General features: G+C 32.5%; 1 protein-coding gene across 12 annotated transcripts in view; it reads right to left on the bottom strand.

Annotated features, from left to right (window-relative positions):
- Positions 1 to 17,753, bottom strand: part of RYR3 (ryanodine receptor 3) — an 833,777-nt gene that overhangs the window by 480,018 nt on the left and 336,006 nt on the right. For 11 of the 12 annotated variants that reach the window (XM_074235022.1, XM_074235021.1, XM_074235020.1 and 8 more), the window contains exons 9-10: positions 17,232 to 17,306; positions 15,820 to 15,976 (exon numbers count right to left, since the gene is read on the bottom strand). In XM_074235022.1, coding sequence (XP_074091123.1) covers positions 15,820 to 15,976; positions 17,232 to 17,306 — 232 coding nt within the window. Of the gene's footprint in view, positions 1 to 15,819; positions 15,977 to 17,231; positions 17,307 to 17,753 lie in introns of those variants that run through there. The other variant, XM_074235025.1, reaches the window with a different exon arrangement.

The following is a 17,753-nucleotide window of genomic DNA, read 5'->3' on the forward strand; positions in this document are numbered from 1 at the left end:
AAGTACCTTTTAACATTTCTAGGAGTTTTTACTATCATTAACAATAGGAATCAGAGAAGATGTAGAAATGGTTTCCTCTCATTCAGTCAGTCAGTTAATAAGTTATGTTTCTATTACATGTTAGGCAGTATACTTACAGGCATTTTTTATTCCAGCCAAATTGGATTACTCCATACCCGAAACATACCCTAGCCCTGCTGTTTATGACCCATCTCTCACTTTCTTAACTGTGTGTTTAAAATATTCTCCCTCCAGTCTGTTGAATTTCTACCCATCCTTCATGGGTAGAATTTCTACCCATCCTTTAAAGCCATATTTAAAATCTACCCCCTCCAGAATTCCTTCCTAGACTTTATAATTCTCACCTAACCCCATCCTTTACATACATCCCTTGCCCCACATGATAAAAACCTTCTCCCTTATCTGGCCATTTCAATATCCTTATGTATATGAGTACTGCACTTGTCTGGGTGTACTGTCCTCCTAACCTTCAGCAAGATAAAGACTAAAATCTCTATTTCTTCCAAGTACTTAGAACAGCTATCTGAATCCAATAGGCATTTAATTTTTTGAATATTAAATAGTCTCCTTTTCCATTTTTTACTTATTCCTCAAAATTTACAGATATGATTATTATGTATTTTGTATTCACCAAGAAGTAAGATTAAACTAAATTTCAATAAGATGCCTAGGATTAGATATTACCTTATATCAACTGGAGTAAAGGATCTCAAGGGAGAAATAGGGCCCAATATGGCAGAAGCAAGGATGAAACAGTATATGATAGGGTTTAGAGAGGAGAAGCAGTTGCTAGATGTAAAAGGGTCCCAAATTTCTTTTCCTTTCCTTTCTTTCTACTTTACTTCTGTTTAAGTACAGTGAAGGACAAGTGGGACGGTTCCTGGCATCAGTGGAGTGTGGTGTTTTAAGAAGGAAACAGTAAGAGAGGACTAAAGGAAAGGAATCTTTAGATTCATCTCTTCGTTTTTATATGTGAGGAAATTGAGATTAAAATTTTAAGTGATTTGCATAAATTCACATAAACAGTGAAAGCATCTGATTTGGGGGGTCAAATGTGAATCCAAATTCAAGGGAAACATAAATCAGTTGTGGCTGAACAAATCAGAGGACACTAAAGTACATATATATGTATATATATATCCAAGAATGGGGGGGGATGCAGGTAGCTTGAGGGAAGAAGCTGTATTTTGCTTCTTTTTTGTGTACCCCCAGCACTTAGCATGTGCTTGGTTCATAATAGGTGCTTAGGAAATGTTCATTGGATAAATATTTTTTTATTCTGATCATGGTTAGTTGTTTATGGTTTGCTTTTATTTCCTTATGCAATTACTTGAGAAACTGACCTTAAAAGAGCTTTGGTATCTGCAGCAGGCAGGTTGGTACTCCTTATAAATTTGGAGAATTTGACTAAAATGGATATTATATATAAAAACTATTCTGGAGTCTAATAATGTTTTCCTTGTACTATTTAAATATCTATAACTAAAATGACAGAACCTCTGATGAAAGGAGGATTGAATTGCAGTAGTGTATGAATTACTAAACCACACAATATTTTGGATTTTTTCATTTTGTGAGGCAATTATTCACATTTATGATATTTTATGGTCATTGTGTGCTTCGATAGACAGTATGCTAAGCTCAGAATTTCTGACTTAACAGATAAAACCAGATTGAGCTGATACATTGGCTTTCATGCTATATACTGCATTTTATTCATCTGTTTCATTGCATTTTTAATTCTGTGATTTTTAGAAATGAATATTATTCCAAAGAATTGTGCAAAGATTGGAGTTCTCAATTAGCATATTTCATTGACTATTTGGGATATACATCAGCTCTCTTTCTTTGCAGTGATGGGAAAAGTCAATAAATTCAAGAATCCTTTAAGTCCACAATGAAATATAATCAAGTACACCAAAGTGTTCTGATTTATAATCTGGCCTCAAACACTAGTTGTATGACTCTGAGTAAGTCACAACTCTGTTTGCCTGAGTTCCTCATTTGTAAAGTGAGCTGGATAAGGACATGCCAAATCATTCCAGTATCTTTGCCAAGAAAATTTCAAAAGGGGTCAGAAGGAGTCAAACAGGGCTCAAATATGACAAAAAGAACTGAACAACAAATTTATACTAAACTTTTCAAAGTTATATCAAAACTATTGGCAAAAGTCAAACTGAGACTGTAAGATCTCTGAATTTTTTAAACTTTAAATTGGCCTGAAAATCTTGTCTCCCATGATGAATAATTACTTTATAATTATAGAAATTACAAAATGATTCCAAGATACTGCAACTTGACTTTGTAATTTTACATAACCAAAAATAGTTAAGAAATTTATGAGACTTTGGGATACCTGGCTAACAGGTCTGTATGGTGTGTCACACAGGAAACCAATTCTCCTTTTATTCTAACAATGATCTAAACAGGACAATAGATGAAATAATCACACACACACACACACACACACACACACACACACACACACACACACACCCCAAAGTAAAACTTCAGCACAATCAGAAGTTGTAGACAGTAAAAGTGGAATTCCTCCAGGGAAGCAAACCTGCATATAGATAAAGAGATTTGAAAACCTCAGAAGCACCACAAAAATGGGAAGCCTAAGATAGTGTCCTGATTAGAAAACTTTGACCCATGCAGAGACCACCAATGCCCCAGATATAGGAAAACTCAGGGAGATAGAAGGGAGAAAAACATGGTAACCCTCTGACCTAGGAAATCCCAGGGCAGGAGGAATAGAAGACAAATAGAAGCACAATGTGGGCACAAGAGATTTTCCAATGCTTTGAAAAAAAATTTCTTTTTAGGGACTATAGAGACTATAAAGAGTTTTATGATCACTGAACTCTTAAACAGAATTCCTTTGGTATTGTGATCAAGGATGTCTTAAGAGGGAAAGGAGACTAACTGGTACTCTGAGCATTAAAGATTCAAGAAGACAACTGCCATTCCCAAAACCTTGATCGAGTAATCCTTATGGGAAACAGAAGACCACATCATACCATGATTAGGAACTTCCAGACACTTAAGTTTGATATCATTTTTGATGTACCAAATTTGAAACAAGCCGAAGGAAACGAGGAGAGTGAGGTCAGTGTTAAATAGAGTCTTATCAAAGGATCCACAATTTTTATTAAAAAAAATTAGGAGAAGTAGGGTACCACAAACAATAACTAAAATGAAAAGAGATCAAGGAGAGCTAATCAAAGAATCTTTAAACTACAAAAATTCATTAATTTTTTTTAAATAGATGTCATATTTCAGGAAGTAATGAATAAAAACTGTACAACACTCTGAGAACTAAAGAGCCAAGTGAAGACAAAGGATCTGCTAATTACCTCCTAAAATAGATATTAAAATAAAAAAAAATTTAAAAGTTATAGTAAAAATCTATTTAAAAATAATTTGATATACATTCAGAAAGAGTTCAAGTACTGAGTCAAAGTCAGGATCAGACAATACTCTGCATCTATCATTATGAAATGTTGGAAAAGCTTATACTACAATATTCTAAATGACAAGAGATAAAGGTTTATAAGAATAACTTGCTAGTCAGAAGAGAGTATAATCTTACAGTGGAAGAAAAATATTTATATGTATATGTATATCTTTAATGATTTAGAAGACTTCTAATATTCCTGATAAGGAGATCAGAATCGATTAGATACTGTGAAATGTAAGTACAGAATATAAGGAAAATGTAGAGATAATAAGAAGGGATGATATGATTATTAAATGTTTATATACTAAAAGGGGGGGAAGAAACCATTTCCATTTAATGTTTTAATATCTTCAAGGATAATAAAGATTGTAAATATGGCAGAAGACATAGGAACAGTTTTGTTATATTTTGATGATTTTAAGAGAAAAAAAGAAAAGTAAAAACAGGAGAAAAAGGGAAAATTTTTTGTCTCATGCAAGTTGTGCATCAGAGAAGATTATATAACATGGAGGATGGCATAAGAAGCAATGGGCTATATAGGAACCCCATACTGATTTGAACTGGACAAACAATTTAAATATATACATCACACACACACACAAAATATATTGTAGAAATTCACTAAATTCATTAAACCAAAGCTCATTAAACCAAATAAGCAATTAAGCAGGAACAAGGAGAGAAGAAAAGTCTCAGTCATAATAGGAAGATATTAATCATAATAAGAAGGGATTGATCATAATAAGAAGGGAAAAATGATAAGTAAAACAATGTTCATCCTGCTGGATCATGAATCAGGGAATAAATGGAAAGAGATAAAGGGTATGAATCTATAATCAGGAGATATCTAAGGGGAAGAGAAGAGGTTTGGTAGAACAGAAGTACAGTATAGATATTATTGTTGAGTACAATCTTTCTCTCTCACTACCTTCTTCATTATATAAAGGAAGATAGAAAGCAATGAGACAGAAAGTATAAAAGGATAGGATGGAGAGAAATACACATTTAGCAATTATAAATATAAAAATAAATATAATGATCTCATCTATCAAATGGAGGATAATAACAGATTAGATTAGAAAGCAGAATCCAACTGTTATATACAAGAAAAAGACTCGAAAGGAAGATTTACACAGAGTTAAAAATAAAAGCCTATGGCAAAATTTATTATACTTTAAGTAAACAAATGAAAAGTAAAACAATGCCAGCAATAATGTTCTGAGATAAAACAACAGTAAAAAACAAATTGATCAAATGAGATAAAGAGGAAAATACAATATGTTTAAAAGCATCACATACAATGAATCACTAAACAGCATTGCATCTGAATACATAAAAGTTAATAGATTTCTAGAAATGGACAACAAAACTATCACAAATTAATATATGTACTCCACACAGACTAGACCAATCTACCCAAAATACAAAAACGAAGCAAATAAGTTAAATAGAAGTTTAGAAAAGATAGTTATGCCTTTGACTTTGACCATGAGAAAAGGAAGGAATATGTAAATGTAAGTATATATGTGCATACTTACATAAACATTTACACATACATACTAGCACACATGCATACACAAAAACCTATATCTCTATATCTTTTGCTTTTGAAGAAGACCATAACATTAAGGAGGAGATATAATGCTATAACAAGCAAGTGAGGGGATGCTGTGCCAAGTCACCAATCTCACTTTCATCTCTAGTGCCATCTAGGTCCAGTGACCAGATATGAATTGGAATGACTGGAGATGGCACTGAATACAAGACAATCAGGTTTAAGTGACTTGCCCAAAGTAAAACAGCTAATAAGTGTCTGAGGTCGGATTTGAAATCAGCTCCTTTTAAATTCAAGGTTGGTACTCTACCTACTACACCATTTAGCTCAAATATCTATGTTTCAGCATTGGATAACACTAAGACAAAATTTGACCATGTACTAACTACATTAAAGAAACTTCAAAAACAACTGTAGAAAAGCAGAAATATTAAACTTTTTTTGCCAAGCACACTAAAATAAAATTAATATTGAAATGCCTTTGAAGGAAAGATTAAAAATTATCTTGAGACCATATAACTTAATCCTACAGAACCTGTTTCAAAAAACAGAGGTACAATAGAAAATTTCATAGAAAAATGACAAAAATGAGCCAACATACAAAATTTTGGGGATATAGTCAAATCTGTCTTGAGGAAAAAATGTTTATCTGTAGAGACATTTTCATTATCATTAACAACAAAAGGAACATATCAATGAATTGGATATGTACCTAAAAAAGTAGAAAAGCAACAATTTTAAGTCTCAATGAAATACCAAACTATAAATTCTGTAAGTCAAATAAACTATTATGAAAAATGAATGAAAAATAATCACTAAACTGAAAAGTATAAACATTTAAAAAAAGCTAAACCATATAGTTTGTTTTCTTTTTAAAAAGAGGAAGAAAAACCAAATTTCCAGTATCAAAAATGAAAATGGAGAAATCATAATAAAATGAAGAAAAAAATAAATGATTAGCAAATATTTGCTCAATTATGTGTCAAAAAACTGAATAAAAGAACAATAAATTAATATTTCTTAAAATATGTGTACCAAATGGCATGGAATCTAAATATATAAAAGTTAATGGATTTACAGAAATAGACAAAAATATATTTTAAAATATATATGAATATATATATATATATATATAATAAAATACTTTTATTAAGAGATAAGAAATACAGAATTTAAATGACCTAAGTTCAAATCAAAAGAAACTCAGTGAGACATAAAAAAGAACCAACCCCAAAAGATAAAAATTCAGACTTGGATATATACATACATACATATATGTATATATACATATACATATATGTAGGTATATAAATAAATTCTGTCAACATTCAAAAACCAAATGTTTCAAGATCACATAAACAGTAAAAATAGGCAAAAGGTGATCTTAACAAACTCTTTCTTTGACAGTGGTAATATCAAGTGATAAACCAACATCCCTAATGAATAATGACACAAATGTTTTAAATAAAACATCAGGAGAGAGGCTAGAGCAACCCATTAAGAAAACTATTCATTATGACAAGGTAGGATTTAAATGGATTAGTCCAATATTAGGACAATTAGCCACATAGTTGACCACATAAATACTATAATCAATAACAATCAATCACAATACAAAAATAGTTTTTGACTTAGTAAAAGGTTTTGAAAAAAATTCCATATCCTATTCAAAGCAAAAAAATAAATGGGTTTTTCTTAAATGTGGTGAGTAGAATCAACTTAGAACCCTAAGTCAGATTAATATGTAATAAAAAATACATTAATGGCCTTTCCAAGAAGATCAGAGGAAAATTGACAATGTCTATTATTAACCTTATTTAATAGTCCTATACATTTTAGTTATAAAAATAAAAGGATGAAATTGAAAGAAAAATGTAGGCAAAAAAGAAAATAAAATGACTTTTTTGAATAAGACATGATGATATTCATTGAATACCCCAAGGAACTAAAATAAATTGAAATAATAATGAACAAAGAAGAAGGTTGTAAAATAAACAAACAAATCACCAGTCTTTCTACATATTACCCAAAAAAGAAAATTATTAGGAAGAAATAGGGGGAAAAATTCATTCAAAATAACTACAGAATCTGTAACACATTAAGGAATCTACCAATCACAACATATACAAAAAAGTACATAGTATTCTTTAAATTTAAATTCATTATAATATAAATACATAGAGCATTCACAAAAGGAAAAAATTACTTCAGGAAAAATACGCCTTTATGTCCAATCCAAAAAACTGAATTGAATTAGAAATCTATTTTCTAAACCTGAATCTATTAATGGGTAGTCTTGTTAATTTGATTCAAATTATTTTATATTTATGGGTCTCAGTTTCCTCATCTTTGAAATGGGGAAGGAGCTAAGTTTGATAGCAAAGTGGAGGATGGGCTGGAGTGAGGAAGCATCAGGCAGGGAGACCAAACAGCAGATTGCTGTACTAGTCTAGGTGTGAGGAAATGGGGATCTATATCAGGATATGGCATATTAGAGGAGAGAAGAGGGCTAAAACATACTGTGAAGGTAAAATTGACAAGATTTGGCAACAGATAAGACCTCATGATTAAGAATGAAGAGTTGAGTATGACACCTAGGTTGTTAGCCTTGGTGACAAGAAGGACAGTGGTATCCTTAATGGTAAACAGGAAAATCAGGAAGAATTAGGGCAAGAGATATTGAATTCAGTTTTGGACATGTGGTTAAGATTACTGTGGGATATTCAGTTCCATATGTCCATTAGGCAGTTGGAGATATGAGACTGAAGGCCAGGAAATAGATCAAACTCGGATAAGCAGATATGAGAATCATCTATATAGAAATAAGTTAATGCATCCAACCTGGTGAGATCACAATGTGAAAAATTATAGAGGAAGGAGAGACAGAGCATTGGAAGGCACCTATACAGTTCACCAGGGTGATCTGAATGAAGATTTCACAATGGAAACTGAAGAGGATTAGGAGAGATTAGTATCACAAAAATAAAGAGAAACAAGAGTGTCAAGAAGAAAAAAGGAACAATTTAACATGCTATAAGCAAGTCAATAAGTATGAAGGGGTGGTAGATTGTATCTAGTGTTCAGGGAGGACTAACACCTCTGGTGTGAGGGTTTGCTGAGGATTTTTCAGAACTATTCATCACCTTTGGTGTTCATCTTCATTTAACTCTCCCCGTGGCTCAACAAAGCTGAAGTATGTGCCTTATTTTGTTACTTTGTCTCCATAGATGGGCTAAAGCAGGCTGAAGGTAACAGACACGTCTCAAATATTAGGGAATGTCCATCCTAAACACTTTCTTATACAGAATCTTTCTCAGACAGAATGGGTAGATGAGAACAATTTGTTTTCAATGGTCATGAAGACAGCTAAAGCAGACTGTGTGGAGTTGTATTACATAGAATTTCATCATACATTAAAAGTTGGCACTCTACCAGAGTCATCCACTATTACATGGTGGCCAATATCAGTCATCTTGAGTTTTGTCTAGTGAGTGAGACTGGAAACTCTGTGAAATTCTTTCTTAATGAAATCCAATTCATATGAAAGTCAAGGTATCACTTAAATTGTCACTGATCCACTTCAAAAAGGAAGGATAAATACTAATAAAGATCAGGAGAACTAGAAGATTTCCAAGTTTCCTTCCAATCTGATTACTTTTAAAATTTGGATCTATTTGAATGAGACCCAGTTATTTACATTAGTAATATAATAAAAAAAGAATATATATGTGAATGGCATTAAAAATAATTGAGAAGGAACAATGTGGAAAAGAAGAGCTTGTCTGCACTACAGTCACAAAAATCTTAGTTTAAAACTTAATAATTCCAGAATTATAAAGGCTACACATTTAGAAACATGAACATTTTAAATTTCATTGTTTAATTTTTAAAAATATTGACATTTTTCTTACTATTTTCAATAGAACACCTATCTTGTTATACTATACTAGTTGATTTTTAAATTTGTAAGAACATTTTTTGTTAGCTACTGCTCATTGATGGAAAAGATTACATTTGTAATCCTAGTCTTAAAATCATCCAAAGAATGAGGTTTTGGTGCATACATTATAGTTCAGACATAATTCTGTATAAAAAAGTCTAATTGAGATCAGGTGACCAAGATTTCCCAGCAAAAGGACTTCCTTTACTTAATGACATAGTAATCTGATTGTCATTCAGTTATACACATAATGCATAATGACAGTGAATGGTGTCTTTTTAAAAATGAAAAATTCAGGGGGCGGCTAGGTGGCACAGTGGATAGAGCACCGGCCCTGGAGTCAGGAGTACCTGAGTTCAAATTTGGCCTCAGACACTTAATAATTACCTAGCTGTGTGGCCTTGGGCAAACCACTTAACCCCATTGCCTTGCAAAAAAATAACAACTAAAAACTAAAAAAAAAAAATGAAAAATTCATAAAAATAATTATATGCAAAAATAAATAAACTTCCAATGATATTTTGGTAAGTTTGCTATATTTATATTCTTGATGTTATTAAAACAAAATTACATTAAGATTTTGGGATACACTGCATAATAGAATCTTTAACTATATATCTTGAATCCTATTCAAGTACATTCACATTGACATTGTCATATATTGTAGAAAGTGTCTTAAAGTCCATGCAGTGTTATGTCTATTTCCTGTAGGAAGAGATTGGGAATATTTTGTGGCTTTATTTAAACTGAATCATCATCTACAATCTTTAAAAATAACTATTAGACATATTGAATGTTACATTTCATAAGGTTTACTATAATCTCCCTTTCCTGAGAGGAATTTTAGATAGTATTGCAATGCCAAAGCAAAAGCAAAATTGAATTATCCTTGGAAATGCCATTCCATTGTCAGGAGCATAGGAAAATAATATAAAATCAAGTTTACAGAAATTGGACCAGCACATCCACTTATATGAATTATCTCTTTGTAAGTTTATGGGGATGACCTAATGAGAGAATAAGACTATGAAAAAAGTGAGATTTAAATGAACTATTACTTTAATATAAGATGGAAAGTGTGGTTGTGATAATAAAGGTATACCATTTTTAGTATAAAGAGAATATATTATGATTTTTCAGTCAAAATCCATTAAAATGATGGGAAAACATAACTAAAATCACCACTTTGTCTAAAATTTCATGATATTCTATGAAAGCTATCCATTCCTAAAATGAGGCTAGCAAATATTTCCCCCTAGCATTTGGTTTTAACCAATTTCTAACATATACTTGGATACCTGACTTACCGCCCTTTAGGCACATACATTCCTAGAAGTGACTGTCCAGTCTTAGCAATTAGTATAGAGCATGGATGCTGCTGCCTCCTCAGTCTATTCAATCCATGCTTGTCTAAATGAATCTTTTCCTCTTTCTCCCCTTTTCCCTTTCTTTTTTTTTTTTTCTAAAGGAGTATCAATGCGAGTTGAATCACAGACTCTCCCTGGATACTTACCTCATAAAACCAATCCAGAGAATGACAAAGTACCAGCTATTTTTTAAAGTAAAAGAAATGAGGCTGCTATTTTGAATTTCAGAAAGAAGGAGTTAGTAGACTATGGATATGGTTTTCATATGGCTTGTATTTTTCTGGGGTGGTCTTGAACTCAAATATTCATTGGATAATGAGACTTAAAAAAACAAGAAATCATGTAATTAATTTGCTCTTCTTATTTTTATAGATTCTATCCCATTGCTCTTTTAAAGCCCCCAAATGACAATATTTTGGTAAATAAATAATTGAATGAATCATCTCAGTGGGCATTACAATGGAAACATACAGATGTTGCACAAAACTTAGATCAGTCTTCACAGTTTAAAATTGGATTTACTTAAAACTAGAAATAATTTTAAGCTATTTAAAACTGAACTAGGACTTTTGGGATAATCTCTGTTAATTCCAAAGGATCTATGTTCTTTTAGCATGGGAAACTCCTCATGTGGGAACTCTGTTCACCAACACAGCAACCTATGACTTTAGTAGATAGCCTTAGAGAATTGTTTGAGCTTAGAGCAGTTGTATTCACAAGATTGCCAAGCTGCTAATATCACAGTCAGAATTTTTATACTGTTTGACAAACCCAAAGACATTAGCTTCTGGGAAAGGACATATTTAACAAAAATTGTTAGGAAAACTGGAAAACAGTTTGGCAAAAACTAGGCATGGACTCACATCTCACACCCTATACCAAAATAAGGTCAAAATGGAGCAAACAAGAAATAGAGTACATTACAAATTGCAAAATGAATGATTTTTACTGTATCAAATTAAAAAAAAAAAGTTTTGCTCTAATAAAATAAATGCTGCCAAAATTAGAAGGAAAGCAGAAAGCTGGGAAACAATCATTACATCTAGGACTTCCAATAAAGGTCTCATTTCTAAAACATATAGCGAACTGCATCAAATTTATAAAGTTACAAGTCTTTCCCCAATTGATAAATAGTCAAAGGACATGAACAGACAGTTTTCAAATGAAGAAATCAAAGTTATATATAATACTCCAGATCATTATTGGTTAGAGAAATGCAAATTAAAACAACAGTGAGGTATCACCTCACACCTCAGATTAGCCAAGATGAGAAAAAGGGAAAATGATCAATGTTGGAGAGGTTGTGGGAAGATTGGGATAAAGATGCATTGCTGGTGGAGTTGTGAACGGATCCAACCATTCCAGAGAGCAATGTGGAACTATGTCCAAAGAGCAATAAAACTGTTCATTCCCTTTGACCCAGCATTCCAATTCTAGGCCTATTTCTATTAGAAATCATAAAAAAGAAAATTTGTACATGTTACAAAATACTTATAGTAGCTCTTTTTGTAGTGGAAAGAATGGGAAACTTAAGGTATGCCCATCATTGGGGAATGGTTAAACAAGTTATGATACATGAATATTATGGAATACTATTATTCTATAAGAAATCATAAATGGTCAGACTGAGGAGAAGCATGGGTTGAATTACAGGATTTTATGTTGAGCAAATGGAGCAGAACCAAGAAAACAATGTACACATTAACAACATTTGAGATAATCAACAGAAGCAGCTCTCCTCAGTAGTTCAGAATTGCAGTTAGAGGACCTTGAATGCTAAGCATACTAATTAAGAACAACAGGGAGATCTAAAGATGTCTGAACAGGAGAGTGGAGACATTAATAATTATTTGTCATCAATGATTTGGGGAGATTCAAATTTCTCCCTTTTTCTATTATTCTCATTTCAAGACCTCAATATCTGAAGTTTGAGCTAATGTTTTTCTCTATCTAGACCCCACCCAGATGGGACAGCTATTGTGTTCTACTTAGTTTTAGATGGGGATAGATTATCTGAATGGACTCTCCAAGGCTGGGGCTAAATTAGAAGTTAATGACATAACAAAGTTCAGGTCCATTTCCTCCTTGTTTTATTCATTTTGTCATTAACTGTCAGCCAATCAGAATTGATTGCTATCCTGAGGAACATGCCTCTTCCAAAAGGACACATAAGTGGTGAGTCCACCAGCATAATTATCTTTGGTTATAGAGACCACCACATGACCATTCTTTTATTAAAATTCTGGCATTATAAATAAAATAACTGAATCACCCAGAAACTATGGCTCTAAAATCTTTTTAAACACCATACTAGTATGATCATATCCATCCCTTAGGAAAGTTATTTTTGCTGTTGTATGAGGATTGATTGGAGAGGTGAGAAATTTGAGTCAAGGAGCCCAATTAGAAGTTTATTATTATTATTATTATTATTATTATTATCATTATTATTCAGAAAAGATATGATGAGGACCTCAATTAAGATGATTTCCCTGCAATGGATAGGTGATCATGGATGTCAGCTGATGGATGTGAGAGGGAGGTGAGGGAGAGGAAAGAACTAAGAAGAATTGAATAGTCTTCATTTATATGATCAGAAATGTGTACTCAAAGGAATTTTTTTTTGCATTTTATTTATTTAAAGCAATGGGGTTAAGTGACTTGCCCAAGGTCACACAGCTAGTATGTATCAAGTATCTCAGGTCACATTTGAACTTGGATCCTCTGGACTTTATACCTCAAGGGTTAGCACTTTATACACTGCAATTCCTAGCTGCTCTGATTAGTTTAAACTTTAATATTTTCCATGTTTTATTTTGTTTCTTAAAAATTATTAAGTATTTCCCAATTACATTTTAACTTGACTCATATATCATGCATGGACCATGGGCTGTTTGACCCATTTACTCTTGGTCAAATGACCAAAACCCACTTGGTTGATACTCAATGAAATACTTTATGTCTCAATTAAATATTCTGAAATTTGCAAGACTGAATTATAAGATTCTAATCGGGAAAAGTTCTGGTATTCTTTGTTATACCTTTTTGAGTCTTAACTTTCAATTACTTTTAATGAACTTTCCATTGTATATACTTAAAATATAAAGTACTAAAACCCTACTCATACCCACCCCACAACTCTCAAACACAGAGCCCTTTAGAAAGGTTCTTTAATTCCTTTTGGGAACGTTAATAGTCTTAGTTGCTGAGATCAGAGAATCTGAGAGTTGCTGAGATCAGAGAATCCATATTCCTTTAAAATCAAAATAAAAGAAGACAAATAAAAACTTATGGAATCTTTAGATAATTTTAAACCCAAAAATGATAATTCTAGTTGGAATACAGTCACAATACCAAATGCAGAGATATAATAAATGACTAATCAGTGACTTATAAAACAACCTATGGCATCCTGACAGCCTTATTAATGCTAAGCCTTGTCTTTTCAACTATTTGGTCCCTACCCTTTTCTAAGTGCTGATGATGGTGATAGGAAAATAACAAATTAGTCTTTTAGGGTAAAATACAATAAATGCAACATATGAGTGAGTAGGAGGATTAGAATATCTTTATAAAGCTACGAGTTTTTGTCTTCCTCCTTCCCCTTGCACTCCAGAAGCTAAGTACTCCAAAAGAGTGACTAAAAGCCAAGAACGATGTTGGAATAGAAGCATTCCATTTCAGAACAGTATTCTATCTTGATACTGATTATTCCCTGGTCCTTAGAAAACCAACTTCTGGAAATTATAGAACTCCTGATATCACAGAGCTTTCTTAGTGTAACATTTGGAATGGGGGAAGAATGAGAGGGATAGATGGAAGGGAATAAAGAGGGGAAGAGGGAAGAAGAGCAGTAAAAAAGAAAATCTCTTCATAAGTATTTATGGGTTATTTTTATTCCATTCATGTGGTTTATTGGGGAGAAAATGTTAACCTCTCTATTATTTATACTCCTATTTGCTCTTCTTTTGCATTGCTCCATTCACTTCCTTAGAGGGTATATTTCTTTTTATTTCTTTTGGAAGGTGACTATGATTAGTGCCCATTCAGGAGTAGTTGAATTTGAATTTTAAATCCCACAAATTATCCTGATCCTGTTGCTTCTGATTTAGCCCAGGCAAATCACTACTCCTCTTTAGGTTTTTGTTTCCTCATTTGGATTTCTAAGTTTCTTAAAATTTGCCATTCTAGTAATGATCCTAATATCAGGGAAGAAAAGGAAAGAAATTTCTGAAGAAGCAAGAAAGGGCCTCCCAAACCAAAGGGAAATGCTATGGGAAGACCTGGAGAAATTTACTCTTCTGGATTAAGATGGATATATACTGGCAGGTAGCAATTTCTTCATTGCTCCAAGTTATACATAAAGATAAGGTGGGAAAACATATCTAAAAGAGGGAAAACATATCTAAAAAAATTCACATTGCATCTTTTTTTTAAAACAAAGTGGTAAAGACTTTCCTTTAGGAAAACACAGATGTTAAAAGACCAGAATATGTATTATCTCTCCTATTTTAGCATCATAGGAGGAAATGATATTCCATCAAACTTCAGTTGATAGTTTTACTCCCATTCAAATAATGATAGAATGAGTTACAATCTAAAAAGTGGAATCATAGTTAAAGAGAACTTAAGATTCATTCTTGAAAAAAAGGATGGAATCTAAGAAAAAGTTGATCCAACTATTCAACTGTTCTCTCAGTAAATAAGAGACTCAGTGCTAATATCTGAATATATTATCTGTTTAAACATTGAATGATCTTGCTAAAAACATTATAAAGAAGAATGGCATTGCATTCACCTGTTGGTACAGTATCTAGATTTGATTATTCAAGTGATTTGGCTAAGGTTTGGAAACATAATCAACATTGTTTATGTGATTATGACAAAATTAAAAGACAGAGATACAGAGAGAGAGAGAGAGAGAGAGAGAGAGAGAGAGAGAGAGACAGAGACAGAGACAGAGAGAGAGAGACAGAGACAGAGACAGAAGGAGACAGATTTGAGGAATGCATGGGCAACAATACTTCAAAATATTAATAGCATTAGGAAAATGCTATTTTTGTAATCAAAAATACATCCTAACTTTATCTCTGCAATATTCCTGAATAAGTCAATTTTGCCATTCTATCCCAGGTATTGTGAGGTTACAAGTTGGTTCCTCTTCAATTAATTCTGTTTTAAAGCAGAATTGAAAGTTGCTTTAAAAGTTCACATTTTTAAAAGTACCATGTTAATTAAATACTCAACTTCCACCACCACACAAGGCCCATATTTCATTTAACCCCCAAATCAAACATAATGGAAAATAAAGGGAAACAATAGTAGCATTACTTTTGGTTCAATTCCTGATTTCACTTAGTTCAGTCTGATCTCTTAACACATTGGATATATGCCTTCTATATTTATTTGTTGCACGTATTTAAAATTTTTCCCTATGGGAAGAGGTCCCAAATGTTCCCTTACCACTATTTACCTTAGATGCCCGGAAACAAAAAGCTGTGGATTTGGTGTCTGATTTCCCCCTATCTTGCAAGATAAGGCCTTGATCTTCTGTCAGAGCCAGGTAATGACCAGTGGTAATGTGCCGAAGTCTGAAGGCCTGACCCCACCTGATGTTGCTGCCACTCCAGCTAGATCAATCAGCAGGAAACATTTGTGATTATATGCTAACAAAGAACACTAAATACATAATTAGTATTTTTAAAAAGTTGGTACTTTAATATTTTAAGATTTTTCTCATATTAGGCACTTAATAAATGTTTCCAGATTGATAGTCAAGATGATAAGAGTTAGAAGTTTTGAGGAAATTTGAGTTATCTCATTCCCAATTAAACAAATATCAATATGAGAGCAAAAAAGAAGAAAAATGGTATAAAACTGAGATAGTTAAATTTACCAACAAAGCAAAATAAATTACCTATAAAAGGTACCAGAAAAATGCAAATGGAAATAGAAATACACAAGTTATTCCTGAGACATATTCTCTTATGAATAAATGATACAATTAAGAACATAAAAAAGAATTAATACTGGTAGTAGAACTATAAGAGGAAATATAAGTAGCAATAGAAACTGTTTAAAATCAGAAGAAAAAAACAGATATTTTTAAATTTACTAATAAAGAGAATGGGCAGCTAGTTGGCACAGTGGATAGAGTGCAGGGTCTGAAATCAGGAAGACTTATCGTCTTGACTTCAAATCAGCCACTTACTATGCCACTCTGGGCAAATCGCTTAACCCCGTTTGCCTCAATTCCTCAACTGTAATATGATCTGGAGAAGGAAATGGCAAATCAATCCTGTATCTTTGCTAAGAAAACCCCAATTGGGGTCACAGAGAGTAAAACATGACTGAAAAAACAATTGAACAAATAAGAGGATATAATGGCAGGTCTGAAAGCAACAAAACATGGACAATATAAAAAGGCAAGTACGTAAACTTTTTAAAAGTAATTTTGAAAGGAAAAAAAATCCTACTAAGGTCTAACAATCTGAGAGCAAAAATAAGTCACTACAGAATCATAGATTTAACTTCTGCAAATGATTTATGGAAGAAAAGAAACTTACTATTCCCTAAGAACCAGCAAAAAAAAATGAGAAAGAAATTTGGAAGACCAAAGCACTCTGGCAATGTTCTGAGATAACCCTGGGTTTTAACTCAGGAGAATGGCTTCTAGAAATGCTGTGGCTGAGCTTAGGTACAGGGTACCAAAACTATCATGAAAGTGAGGGAAGGTGAAAATTTACTGTTAAATTCTAATTGCAGAGGAATTAAAATATAACAATGAATAAGGGAATAATAAGTAAGATAAGGTTCCTACAAATAAAAGAAGTGGAAGAACTAACTCTAACTTGAGAATGCATAGTACACAGACACTTCTATTACCTTATCCGAAGGGGTTCCACTCTCCACAGTGACCTGGCTCGGCTTCCAGCTCCACCAGTTTCATAGAATATCCTCCTGTTAATAAGAGTTAAAGAAATAGAGAAGCACTTTTACTCATGACAAATATAATGAACTGAGCAAGAACCAAGAAATTATCTCCCAACATAGGTAATGGCTCCCTGCAAAGAGTCAACTTCGTCCTATATGAGCTATTTCTAAACTTCAAAGTTTAATAGCAATAAAAAAAGTCATTGCCTAAAGCTTTAAAGTTTACAATCTTTTACATATATTATCTCTTTTGAGCTTCCTAACAACACTACAACAACAGGTATTAGTAAGCCTATTTTATAGTTGAAACTGAGGCTAGAATTATTTGCCATGTGAAGGAGTGGATGACAAAGAAAAGAGAGGATGGTAGGGAAGAAATCTGTAGAATGTGGAGCATTCTATAGATAATTTCTAATAATTATAAGATAATAATCTCAAAATTAATGATATAATTTCCATTGCCATATTCAGAGC

This window comes from Macrotis lagotis, chromosome 4, assembly GCF_037893015.1.
Source record: "Macrotis lagotis isolate mMagLag1 chromosome 4, bilby.v1.9.chrom.fasta, whole genome shotgun sequence".
NCBI classification, from domain to species: Eukaryota; Metazoa; Chordata; class Mammalia; order Peramelemorphia; family Peramelidae; genus Macrotis; species Macrotis lagotis.